General features: G+C 46.6%; 1 protein-coding gene across 1 annotated transcript; it reads left to right on the top strand.

Annotated features, from left to right (window-relative positions):
* The first annotated feature begins 4,269 nt into the window (after positions 1-4,269).
* NUDT2 (nudix hydrolase 2) lies at positions 4,270-10,532 on the top strand. The gene is made up of 3 exons (XM_084832798.1): positions 4,270-4,458; positions 8,175-8,317; positions 10,041-10,532. Exons 2-3 carry the CDS (start codon positions 8,182-8,184, stop codon positions 10,352-10,354), a joined length of 450 nt encoding a protein of 149 aa, XP_084688924.1. The 5' UTR covers positions 4,270-4,458; positions 8,175-8,181; the 3' UTR covers positions 10,355-10,532.
* Positions 10,533-13,358: the final 2,826 nt, after the last annotated feature.

The raw sequence follows: 13,358 nt of genomic DNA, 5'->3' as shown, positions 1-13,358 counted from the left end.
AGGAGGCATGTCTATGTCAGCACAGAGATCTAGTCTTTTTCGCACACTGAGATGAGACCCCACCTCTGGGGAAATCTACTTGAGAGGATGCACAGCAGCACACTGTTTGAAGGATTCAAATAGCATGCTGCTGTACCTCCCAAGTAAATTTAATCAGGAGGAATAGCACCAGGTAGCATCATTTGAATCCCAAAGAGATTCATTCATTACACAATGGTGGTGGTGAAGCAGGATAGTGGTATCATTCACTGCATTATCCCTTCTCATTTCAAGGAACGGACTGAAGGAAGACACAACTTTGAAGAACCGCAGTAGGAGGGAGATCACTCTAGTTGTCCTATACTCCCATGGCTGTACTGCAGCCTTGCAAATATGAACCAAAAGCATGGTCACCCACATTCTGGTCACCTTCCCCCCTCCACCCTTCCCTCCGCCATCAACTGCATGGGAGCTCTCTGCCTAGGGCAGCTGCCTGTCCCAAAAGGTGTCTACACACCGTTTGCCAGAAGTGGCAAAAGGTGTGTCGACAGACAAGTGCAGTTATCCCTCAGCTGCACACCTGGGGGCAAGTGGCAAATCATATGGCTCCACTACCTGGCCCTTCCCCCATGCTACGAAAAGATTAATCACACCACAAGCACAAACCAAAAAGAAGCAAGGAGGAGCCATGACAAAACAGGGCTTCTAACACGAGGAATAAGTTTAGTAAGGTATGCCAATATGGCCAGCTGTGCCACACAGGGAATTTGCCACCACAAGATTTTATGTACATGTGCTTAAAAAAAATCCCTTTAAAATATCTCCAAGGCCCCTCCCCAAAGGCAGTGGTATTTCAACAATTCCTGGGCACGTACAAGCATATAGAACTATGTACTGAATGATGCAAGCACAAAATCAGTTCTCTATCTTTAGCCTGTAATTCTGATGCACAACATGGTATAAGTCTACAAGCTAGAAGATACTGTGAGGAAAGACTTTGAAATCTCAGTCTGTTTCGTTTGCCAAATAGGAATGGGTTATTCGAGCCATGCTAAGATTACTAGAAACATTGCCCCAACCCTGTTCACTTCCACTTGTACAACTATTGCATGCTCAAAAGGAACCTAGTTTCATCATAGCAATGTCCCCCTCGAGATAAGGCAGCACCTTAGAACACACAAATATCCCCACCAACCCAATTTCCAGGTCTGCAGATATTGCTAAGTGGCTGATGCTCACCCAGCTTTTCATGTGCTAGAGCTCTGCTTAGTATAGGAGTAATTCTGCAGGCGAGATAAGACTGGCAGAGATAAGATGGGAGCCAGCACCTATATTTATTTCTTACATGGCTAAACAACCCAGCAGTCCAGGTTCAGATGACATGCTCAGCAATCTATGACCACTCGTGGGTTGCTGAGTAAAAGCAGAAATGGCAGGCATGCTGCACATTTGTCGTTATGTGCGAACTGGCTCAGTGACTGGAGAAAGGGCCTTCTCAGTGGTGGAACAGTTTTAGAATTCTCTCCCACAGAAAACATCAAAGAGTCTTATGGTGCTTTAAGGACTAACAAGTTTATTACGGTATAAGATTTCAAAAGCTTTTGCCATAATAAGTTTATTAGTCTTTAAGTGCCACACAATTGTTTTTGCCGCAACAGACTAACGTAGCTGACCGGTCTGGAAATTCTCCCTAAGGAGATTCACCTAGCAACAAGTTGGGTACCTTTTTGGCACCCAGGGAAAACCTCTTCTTGCATTAAAGTCTTTTTGATCTGCTAATATTAACTCTATCCTAAGTTTTGTACTTTTGTGCTGTCAGGCTCTGTTATTTTTTTACAAATTTTGTGAAAGCTGCTCTGAGAAACCTTTCTGAACTGAGGAGTGACTGACGAATAAATAAAATGAACAAAATTCAGTATTTCATTCAAAATTAACAAAAACACCAGGGGAGCAGCATATATGGTTGGCCTGTGCTGTCCCTCAGGGTTTCATCTTAACACCCATGCTATTTAACATATAGATGAAACTGCTGGGAGAGATAGCCTGGAGTTTGGGGATTCAGTGCCACCAGTATGTTAATGACACCCAACTCTACCTCACCTTTCCACGTAAATTCAAGAAAGCTGTTCTGGTTCTAAATTGGTCCCCAATGGCAGTAATGGACTGGATGTGGGCAAAAAAATTGAAGGTTAATCTAGAAGAGACAGATGTCAGTCAAAAGGCAGATCAGGGAATAGGGATTCAACCTGTGCTGGATGGGATTACACTCTGTGTGAACAGAATGCTGGACTAGATGGACCCTTGCTCTGATCCAGCAAGACTCTTCTTATGTTCCCCCTGAAGACTTAGGCTCACAGTTTGGGTGTATTCTTAGAGTTGGCCTTGAAACTGGATGCCCAGGTCTCAGTGGTGGCCAGGAGTGCATTTGCACAGCTGAGACTAGTGTGCCAGCTGCGCCCACTCCTAGAGACATTTGATCTGACCACGGTCACATATGGGTTAGTTACATCCCATTTGAACTGCTGTAACACACTATACGTGGGGCTGCTTTCAAAAACTGTTCAAAAACTCCATCTGGTCCAGAATGCTGTGGCCAGACAGTTGACCAAGGCCAGTTACAGGATGCATGGGACTCCCTTGTTACAGCAGCTTCACTGGCTACCAGTCTGTTTCTGGGCAGAATTGAGAGTGCTGGTTATGACCTATAAAACCCTATATGGCTTGAGACCAGGCTACCTGAGAGACCACCTTCTCCCATAGGAGCCTGCCTGGTTCTAAAGATCTTCTGGAGAGGCCTTCACTCTCAACTGCCACCTTCAGAGATGTGTTTGGTGGCAGTGTGAGAGAGGGCCTTTTCAGTGGCCGCTCCCAGGCTGTTGAACTCCTTCCCAAGGGAGGCTAGGGTTGCTCCCTGTCTGCTGCTCTTCCAGGCAAAGCCTGCTTTATTCAAGAAGCCTTTGGCCTGTAAGTGGGTCTGTTGGGTTGGGTGCTGTTTTTATTCTGTAATAGTTACGTTTTTATCGTATTTTAATGTATTGTTTCAATCAATTTTAATTGCCTCTGTAAGCCACCTTGAATGCCATTTTATTGTAGAAAGGCGGGATACAAATCAAATGGTTAAAGACAGTGTTCTGAAACGTTGATCTTCCAGGCAGAACAGCCAGAAGGCAAGTAGTCGCCTCCCAGCCCTTAACACTAGACAACAGGATAATAATGTTGGTGTTGCATAAATCTTGCCTACCTCCAGATTTTCAGTGTATATCGTGATCGCTTCGTCCTCTTCTTGAAGACTTCGTTATTCCCTTGATGCTTCCAGCATATTCAAGGTGAGTTCCTCTGTTATAGTACCAGCTGTTCCCCCCGCCCGTCTCTTTTTTTAATGGTTTTAAATGGAGTGTAAGACGTGACCAGACTGCATTTTTAATGACAAACTCCGCAAGAGCAAACTGTCAGATACATGTTAAGAGTGCCTTGGAGCGAGTGTGCATGAATGCGAACAGGTGCGAACGCAGCGCGATTCGGCGCTGCCTTCCATTTCTGACCTTCTGAATGCGCTTCTAATAAATAAGAAGCGCCCCCAGGTCTCGTAGGCGGTGCTTCGGATACCACGGAGCTGTCGCCATGCCAACAGGGCAAAGGCCAGGCCGGGCGAACGGTCGCCCCTTCCTCCGCGGCCCTCTTACCACAGATCTCCCGCCCCGTCTCAGTTCTCTCTGTTCCGGTTGCGCCAAATCTGGAGCCCCCAGCGCCGCTTCCTCAAAGCGCGTTTGGAGCGCTCCAGGAAAGCTCTCACTAGGCCGTGTTTCCATAGCAACATCGCCAAGCCTGCGTTCAAACACTCGCGCCCACATGTCGCGCCGTCTCACGTCACCACCACCGCCCAATAGGACGCCGAGGTGTAGGTGGAAATGGATGGAGCCCCATGTGGCCAATCGGAGAGGCGATAAGAAGGCGGGAAGGAGGCGCCCGAAAGGCGGCAGTTCAGAATCACTTACTTCGCTTCCTCTCGATTGGTCAGTTAACTGCCAATCACAGTACAAAATCCAATCATATTTCTACCCCTATCCATCGCTCAGCCCCCCCTCGTTGATTGGATACTTTCGCCACGGCGGCGCGTCCTGAGACCACGTGATTGCCCTCCCTCTGCCTACCGTCTAACTCTGATTGGGCCAAATAGGATGCCGGGTCGGGGACGCCAGGATTGGCATGCCTGGAGACCAATGGAGAGGGTCCCATGTGCCCGGGCTTTGCGCCCGGCATTGGCCAGTCTTTTTAGGGCTGTCTTCCAGTGGGTCCGGGAGGGGGGGGGCTGCCCCTGGGAGTGATTCTTCAGCCAGGGCCCGCTTGGCTGCCGTAGAAAGGGGGCCACAACGTGTGTGTCTCTCCGACTGCTGAGGCCTAGCCCCAGCAACCGTTACTCGCGAGGAAGCCCATTGAGCCCAGCAGGGCTGGATGCCCAAGTAGGAGTGCTTGGAAGAGGTATTGAGCAAACGACCCTCTCTGGCTTCATATAACGTGTGTTTATAATGGCTGCTTCTCATGTAATGTGTTTATTTAATACTTCAACTACACATTATTATTAAATTACTAATAATAATTTATTATAATTTACAGTAATAAAGTAATAATGTATTTTTAAAAACCATGCATTTGCCATTAGAGGTGCAATGGAACTTTAGGTGGAGGCAGCTGGAAGCAGTGTGGATTGACTGAGGCCATAGCAATTTAAATCAGCAAAAAGGGGGAGGAATCTGGCTTTTAAAAAATACTGCTTTAAACCTGCCTTGCCCCAACCTGGCCCCTCCAGATGTGTTGGCGCACAACTCCCATTATTCCCAGCGGAGATTTGATTTAAACAGGTTTAAGTCAATGTTATGAATATGAACTTGAGCACGCTCCAGGAGAGAGCGCAGGACAGGAAGGCCTGGCGTGCTATGGTCCATGGGGTCACGAAGAGTCGGACACGACTGAACGACTGAACAACAACAACAAGTCAATGTTTCCCATTGGTACTATACTATTTTTGTTCATATGTGGGTTCTGAGCGGCATATGAACACTTTGAGGAAGGGCCATAGTTCAGTGGTAGAACACCTGCTTTGCATATATAAGGTCGCAGTTTCAATCCCTGGTACCTCCAGATTTGGTTGGAGCATCTGAAATGTTGGCAAGCCATTGTCAGTCAGTCAGTCAAGTCAGGCATTATAGATAGTACTGAGCGAGGGCCTGGCTCTTATGTATAAGAAGCCCCTTATGTTCCTAGTTCAGCGCCCAGAAAGTCTTTCATCAGAATGAGGCATCCGGAGGGGTGGCCATGTTAGTCTACTGCAACAAGAACAACTAAGAGCCCTATGGCACCATAAGGACAGACTTTATTATGGCATAAGATTTCATGAACTAGAGCCAACTTCGTCGGATCCATGAATATCCTCAGTTGACAGGCATGTACATGCATGCATATGTACATGCATAGGCATAGAAAGAAAAGGTTGTAAACGGTGGGGCTAAATGACCATAGGATGCAAGAATCGGGCTGATGCACTGAAGTCTTTTTAACAAAGCAGCAGCCATTATTCCAGCTGCACAACCTGGTATGTGGCTGAGTGAGGGACACACCCAAGAGTCTAAAGAGGGGAACAGTTGTATTCTTAAAGGTAACAGGCATACCACAGATGTCTCACTGTTTAACTACTAAAACATCATTTCTTCCTTAATCTAACTACTAAAACTTGTTCCCGCCCCATAAATGCAATTGCTATCAATCCAGAACTTTTGCTCATAACAGCCCGCGTCTTGATCTCTTGACTTCCCAAAAGGGAAGATGGGTAGTTTGTTACTGGGCAGAGCAGTTTATCTTCATAACATGAAAATAATAGTTTTTAATAGAGAAAAAAATATCCGTAATTTTAGGTCTGAGCACATTGCTGAGCTCAGTTAGTTAGAGCACATAAAAACAGAAATGTGAAAGATCACCCAGGTGGGAACAGGGAATGATCCTCATATTGGCAAACATGATGGCATCTTCTGGAGCCAGGGGTGGGATCCTACTTCTGCTGCCTGTGATCACTTGCCTGTTGCAACCTCACCAATGCTAAATCCATAATAATACTGTAGCTTGAGCTCCATTCACCTAGCTACATGGCTGTATTCCAGCACCTTCCATTCAGTTCACTTGCTAGTTTTAGACCTTTTTGCTAGTTTTAGACCTTGTGTCTTCATTGGTCTCAAGAGACTCGCATGCAGACTATCCCTGTCTTGTTTTTATATAACTGGTAGTCCCTTGTCCAGTAATCTAGAAGATACCTCTTGTGAGGTGGGCATTTTGCTCATGTGCTGGAATTGCGGATCTAAAGTAATAATTTTGTGTTTACTTTGTTATTGTTGGTTGAACAATACAATGTTTTGTTAAAAATCCTTGGGGTAGTGTCCAGTGCTGCACTACCACTAATGTAAATAATGTTGCAGTAGCATAAACTATAGCGCAATGCAGTGCTGTTTGCTGGTGCCACAGGTTTCCCTGGAAAATCTGTCACACCAGCAAGAACTATTGCCATTGCAGTAGAGGTAATTTACTCTAGCACAACATCATTTATGTTCGCAGTAGTATGCGTTGGATACCGCCCTTAGCCAACTTTCTCAAAAAAAGACTCAAAGCGTCTTTCAATAAAATTAAAACATACAACATTTAAAACAGCTGAAGCAATTATCCATTAAAATACAACCATCCCCATTAAACAGCTAAAATATCACAGACACTCATAAACAATTTGACTGATGCACTGAACAGCCCATCGTATGCCATCAAATGCCTGAGAATAGAGAAAAGTTTTAACTGGTGCCGAAAAGATGACAATGTTGGTGCCAGGAGGACCTTGCCAGGGAGAGCATTCCATAATCAGGGGCCACCACCAAGAAGGCCCTCTCCCTTGTCACCTCCCTCCGAATCTCCCTCTTCCTTCTCCTTAAGAGAGAAACAGTTTCCTCTTCCTCCTCCTCCAACAACTGAAGCCTCAAGTCCAGCAGAGCCTAATTTCACCTAGCCTTGGCAAGAGGGGCATGGATCAGCAAAACATTTTCACACTGCACTGGTGGCCCAAGGTGGCTCCCAACTTGTAAAAATACAGTACCAATAGAATCCTATACGTGTCTTCTCAAAAGTAAGTCCTCTTGAGTTCAGTGTGGCCTTACTCCCAGGTAAGTGTGTGTAGGATTGCAGCTTCAACCAAATAAATCTGTTTTGTGGCACCTTAAAGACTTTCTTGTTGCTGCAACACACTGTCACAGTTGCCCCACTAGTACTCATAATTGTCTTTGCATAATAGAAGTGTGCAGGGTCTGCTACAGTCAATTATTTGTTCTTTTATGTATTGTGGGGAACTTTGGCAATTTGGGGTTGCCTTCAGTCAGCCTTCAGCAACCTGGTGCCCTCCGGACATGTTGGACTGCAAGGCAGCATTCCCCAGCCAGTCATGCTGGGAGTTGCAGTTGAACACATCTGGAGGGCCCCAGGTTGGGGGAGGCTGCCTTAGGTGGTGCTGACCTCATGGCCTGACTGAAGGATTGGTGAAAACCAGTATTGTGTTGAGGCTGTTGATCACTCCACCACGGCAGGAAGCTGTCCTGTTGGCTGTGCAGCAAAAGGCTGCTTTGGAATCCCAGCCAAGATCAGTCTGTGATATTCTGGTAACAGAGGCAAAAAGAAAAGCATCCAAAGCCTCATGTCCCCCGCACCTGACACACAGTTGGGCATAGTCACCTTGGAAGTTCTCCTGCAGAAGCTTAACTCAAATGAACAGGAGTGCCCTGGTGCACCTCCTGTTAAGTCAATGCTGTTTACACAGGATAACCTCTTGGTGACTGGGCCCCCTGGGTCAGGAACAGAGGAAGCTGCTTATACAAAGTCAGACTCCTTGTCCATCCAGCTCAGTATTGCTGAGGCTGACTAATAGCAATGGCTCTCCAGGATTTCAAGCTGGATTCTTTCCTAGCCCTGCCCAGAAATGCCGGGGATTGAACCTGAGACCTGCTGCATACAAAGCAGGGGCTCTTCCACTGAGCTATGGCCCCTCCCTCAGTCAGGTTTCTCTGACCCATCCCGCCATCCTTAATTGCACCTAGCCTTCATTTTGGTGCTGCCTGTCCCCACCTCAGAGTCTGCAATTGCGATCACTGCTCTCTCATGTTTGTTCTGGGTAGGACCATCATGACCTTAAGAGCATGTGGCCTGATTATCTTCAGGAAACTGCGTGAGGCATCGTCTGCTTCAGCTCTTGGGAACAATATTGAGTATCTCCTTCTGCAGACATCCTATGGGACTCATCACTGGACCCCTCCAAAAGGTGAATGATCCCCTTTATTTGAGGGAAATGCTTCAGCTTTCATTGTATCAGCAATTTTGAAGATGCTGTCAGTAGCTGTGTCGCTCAGTGGATAAAATAATTTTAGTTTATTTAAAATAAGTCTTTTAACTGATCAACTTCTGAGAAGTTGGAAGCTTCATAAGATTTCCATGACACCCCCTGTAGTCCTCATTTGCTACTGTAAATGCATGTAACTGAAATAAAACACACATGCACACTTCCTGTTCACCCGATTTCCTTTACTCTGTTGTCTCCTCTGTGCTGAATTACATCAGCCTTCCCCAAGCAGGTGCCCTCCAGATGTGCTGGAGTACAACTCCCATCATCCCCAGCCAGCATGTCAGTGCTGTATCACAGATGAGACTCCTTGGCTGGCTGTTTCTGTTCAGCAGGAACTGGGCTTTAGGCATTCTTTCTGGTGCCTGTGCTTTTCTTAGGCCTCACGTGGTTTGCTGTATTTATATTCCTGTCCAGAACATATTGGTGAGAATGCCAAGTCTGGCTTTTCTCAGGAAAAGCTAAAGCCAACTTGAGAATAGGTTATATTTATACCTGACTTATAATGGGATCTCTGTGGTGGAAATCATGATGTAGCTCATGGGATGTTGTACAGAGTAAACATTGCCTACCCAGATGTACTTCTGTAGAAAACAACAGAGTCCTTTATTTTATTGTATGTCAATGGACAGAATCCAGTGGGGTCCTTACGCCCCTGCCTATTCCTTTATGCCCCGCCAATTCCATGATGCAAGCGGGACTCAGCACTTGCGCAAGGGAGATTTGGTGCTTCCTAGGGGAAGCCCCAAAATGAGCGTTAGGTGAGCTCCAGCAACCTGCCTCCCTCCAGAAATAGCGGAAACGATAGTTTTGGGTTGACCTGGGAGCACTAGGTTTCCATTGTGCAAGCGGTACAGGCTGCTTGCACAATGGAATGGGTGGGGCATGAGAGTATCTGTGGGGGCCTAAGCACCCTGTTAGATTCTGCCCAATGACGTTCTTACATTTTTGTAGTAGTAACTACTTACAGGCCTTAAACATTGCTGGATGGTGTTTAAACTGTTTGCAGTGCAATCCTATAGATGTTTAGACAGAAAAAGTCCTACAACTCCCAGTATGCCCCAGCCAGCATGTGGCATGCTGGTTGCTCCAGGACTTTTTTCTGTCCAAACATCCGTAGGATTGTGCCCTTATAGGCTTAGACCCAGCATACCTTAGAGTAGCCTTTCCCAACCTAGTGCCTTCCAGATATTTTGGACTACAACTCCCAGGGTTCACCACCTCCTCCCTTGTGACCCATTATGACCTCTGAGATCCACCAAGGATGCACCCTCTTAAAGATACCATTGGTACGTCCAGCTGAGACAGCCAGGGTGCCCAAAGGAGGTGTCCTCTGTGGCTGCTCTTTAGATTGTGAGCCTGTGGACAGGGCCCCGACTGTTTTACTCTTGTACAGTGCCTACCTGTACCAAGCGTTTAGGATTGGGTGGTTTATAGGTCTGAATACAATGGAGACACCATGAAATGCAGCCACTTCTGGAACGAAGGGTGGTAACAGAATGAACCAACCACAGCATATACTTTTTTTTTCTCATTTCTGTGCCAGCATGCAAAGCACTCTAGAATCATACATAAAAAAGAAGAGCAAAGACATAGCACTCTTTCTTCATTTTTCTCAAACCAGAGCTTTCCATTCTTTTGTCAGGCCATGTTGATCCTGGGGAAGACGACCTGCAGACAGCCCTCCGGGAGACACAGGAGGAGGCGGGGCTGGACCCCACTCAGTTCACAATCATTGATGGGTTTAAGAAGGAACTGAACTACACTGTAAAAAACAAACCGAAAACAGTCATCTACTGGCTAGCTGAAATGAAGGATAACAATACAGAGATCAAACTCTCATCGGAGCACCAGGCCTTTTGCTGGCTGACCCTTAACGAGGCCTGCAGGATTGCAAAATACAAGGACATGCAAAGTGCCTTCAGAGAGGCACATCAGTTTCTCTGCTCCAAAGCATGAATGCTCTGAGGGAGTGCAAGAGTGGAAATCCTGGCTGCCAGTTCCATAGAAATAAAAGAGTACTGGAAAATGATTATTGTAATGATATCAAGCAATTTAAATTTGGTAAACTGCCTTGGTTGGCTTTAGAAAGGCAGTGTAGAAGTACAGTAAACAAACAAATAAGTACATAAAGCTTGGATGCTTCTATTCCTGTGCATCGGGGGGGGGGGGTTAACATGTTCTTAAATTTTAACTAACTCTAAGAAGGATTTTTGCCTAGTTCCGTTTGCTAAGCTTGAGGCTAGGTATGGACAGTTGGCCAACCAGGGTCCAGGTTTAGTTCACCTTTTTTTGAAGCCGTATGATGTACCCACATTCATGGAGGATACATTTGTCAGTGGCCTTCAGCCACAAGAACTAACTGCAAGCTCTAGGTTCAAAGGCAGCACACCTTTGAGTACCAGATGCAGGGAGCAAATAAAAGAGGAAGATGTGCCAGTTTCTGTTGTGAGTTTCCCAGAGGCATCTGGGTGACTGCTGTGGGAAACGGAATAACTGGGCTCTATGGATCTTTGGTCTGATCCAGCAAAGCAGTTCCTATGTATCTGTAGAGTGCGTTCATGATGACAGAAATCCCACTCCTGTGTTCACACCTTTCTGGACTTCCATCAGAATTTTTTTTTGCCAACGCTACCATGCTGCTGTGCTTTCCCGTTGAAGTATAGAGAAATAGGCACACAGTAACATTCCTGTTTGACCAGGAACTATGTAGCACAGAACACCCCTGATACCATTCGTGGCTGCTGCTGCCACACTCCATCGTGGCACTGATTGCCATTGAGTTGGGTGTGGAGCAGGTGTTCAATATAATGCAGTTATCCCAGGGGTCCGTGCGCTTCTCACTACAACTGTGGTGGTCAGTATTAGCCATAGTCACCTAACTTGTCCCAAGTAGAGCAGAACCCTTGCCTCCTGTTTCTTGTGTAAACCTACATAGGCCGCATTCAACCGATCGCAGCAGGGGAAGCAACCATTGTGGCTGCCCGCCCCTGTGCGTACCATGTGCACGCCTGCCATTTACATTATTCCCCACACTGCAGCGCAAGTTGGCATGTCCTCCAAACCCAGCAATGGGGGGGGAGGCTTCAAACCTGCCCTACAACCTCTACTGCATTACATGGGTTGCAGGGTGGGTATGAAGCCTGCTGCCAAACTGCATGCCAGGTTTGGATGACACACTAATCCATGCTGCAGCATGGGGAATAACGCAAATGGTGGTTGCACACATGGCATAGGCAGGGGGAGCAGCCGCAGTGCTTGCTCCCCCCACTGCCATTGCCTGAACCCAGTCATAGTCTTGTAACTAGGGACAGTTTTATGTGGCACAGGTACACCTACAGACACTGCTCCTGGCCAATAGCTATCGCCAGCAGCACGGCGGAACCTGACTGCCAAACAGCATAGGTGCAGGGCAAGCGGGCAGTGTATCGTGCTGATCTTCATTCGGTCGGCCTTATGCTTGCAGAGGATTGGATTATCTTCTTTCAGAAGAGGTTTGCAATGGCCAAGTTTGAGAACACTGAGAATGTTGCCCTTCCTGGGCAAAATAATTAGTCAGGGCCAGAAATATTGGAACAAGGATAACTGTTTTGGCAGTTGGCCTCTGTACACCACCACATTGAAGTTGAAAGGAAACACACCCAGATGGGAGCGAAGTCAGGACATTCAGCTGTAATTCAAGGGTTTGACAAAAGTGGGGCACCAACCATTCAGGAAGGACAGCCAGTGGCATACGCACACACCCATCATTGGTGGATCATAAGTAATGGAACAAACCAACATCATTTCAAACTTAAGGGTCACCTTTAATATCTGGATGAAAATCCTTTGCAGTCAGTGACTGCCTGAAGAATGGAACCCATGGACATCATAGAATAGTAGAGTTGGAAGGGGCCTACAAGGCCATCGAGTCCAACCCGCTGCTCAATGCAGGAATCCAAGCCAGAGCATCCCTGACAGATGGCTGTCCAGCTTCGTCTTCAACGCCTCCAGTGTGGGAGAGCCCACCACCTCCCTAGGTAATGACCAAAGGCTGAGTTTCCTCCCTCAAGATGCTTTGCCAGGCCCTTACTGCAGCTGCCTTCAGCTGCAGCTTGTTTGTGGGTCTTTCTGCCTTCAGTCTAGTCTTCAGTAAGTGAAAAGCATGCTCTGTTGGGTTGAGATCAGGTGACTGACTTGGCCATTGAAGAACATCCCACTTCTTTGCCTTGAGAAACCCTTGGGTAGCTTTTGCTGTATGTTTTGGGTCATTATCCATCTGCAATATGAAGTGGCGTCCTATCATTTTGGCAGCATTCGGCTGAATCTGAGCAGAAAGTATAGCCCTATACACTTCAGAATTCTTCCTGCTGCTTTTCTCAGCAGTCAGGTCATCAATAAACACCAGTGACCCGGTTCCATTGGCAGCCATACATGCCCATCCTATAACACTGCCTCCACCATGTTTGACAGATGATGTGGTATGCTTTGGATCATGAGCTGTTCCTTTCCTTCATGCTTTTCTCTTCCCATCATTCTGGTACAAGTTAATCTTGGTTTCATCAGTCCAAAGAATCTTATTCCAGAATTGGGCAGGCTTTTTTAGGGGTTTGCTGGCAAAGGCTAATCTGGCCTTTCAGTTCTTCAGCATTAGCAGTGGTTTGCACCTTGTTGTGAAGCCGCTGTATTTACATTCATAAAGCTGTCTCTTGACTGTAGATGTTGACAATGACATGCCTACCTTCACAAGAGCATTCTTGACCTGGCTCGATGTTGTGAAAGGGTTCCTCTTCACCATGAGCAGAATTCTGCAGTCATCCACTTTAGTTGTATTCTGTGGTCTTCCAGGCCTTTTGCTGTTGCTGAGCTTGCCAGTTAATTCCTTCTTTTTCAGGATGTTCCAAACTGTTGTATTGGCCACTCCCACTGTTTTTGCTATCTCTCTGATGAGTTTATTTTGTTTCCTCAGCCTAATGATGGTCTC

Source organism: Heloderma suspectum, chromosome 2 (assembly GCF_057233095.1).
Source record: "Heloderma suspectum isolate Gila_16-S chromosome 2, 16-S_ref, whole genome shotgun sequence".
NCBI lineage: Eukaryota > Metazoa > Chordata > Lepidosauria > Squamata > Helodermatidae > Heloderma > Heloderma suspectum.
This window is presented reverse-complemented; position numbering and strand designations above follow the sequence as displayed.

Excerpts from the sequence above, each read along its gene's own strand:
- NUDT2 (XM_084832798.1), top strand. The coding sequence starts at position 8,182 with ATGACCTTAAGAGCATGTGGCCTGATTATCTTCAGGAAACTGCGTGAG. Across the intron at positions 8,318-10,040 it reads TCACTGGACCCCTCCAAAAG|GCCATGTTGATCCTGGGGAA; the intron begins GTGAATGATCCC and ends TTCTTTTGTCAG.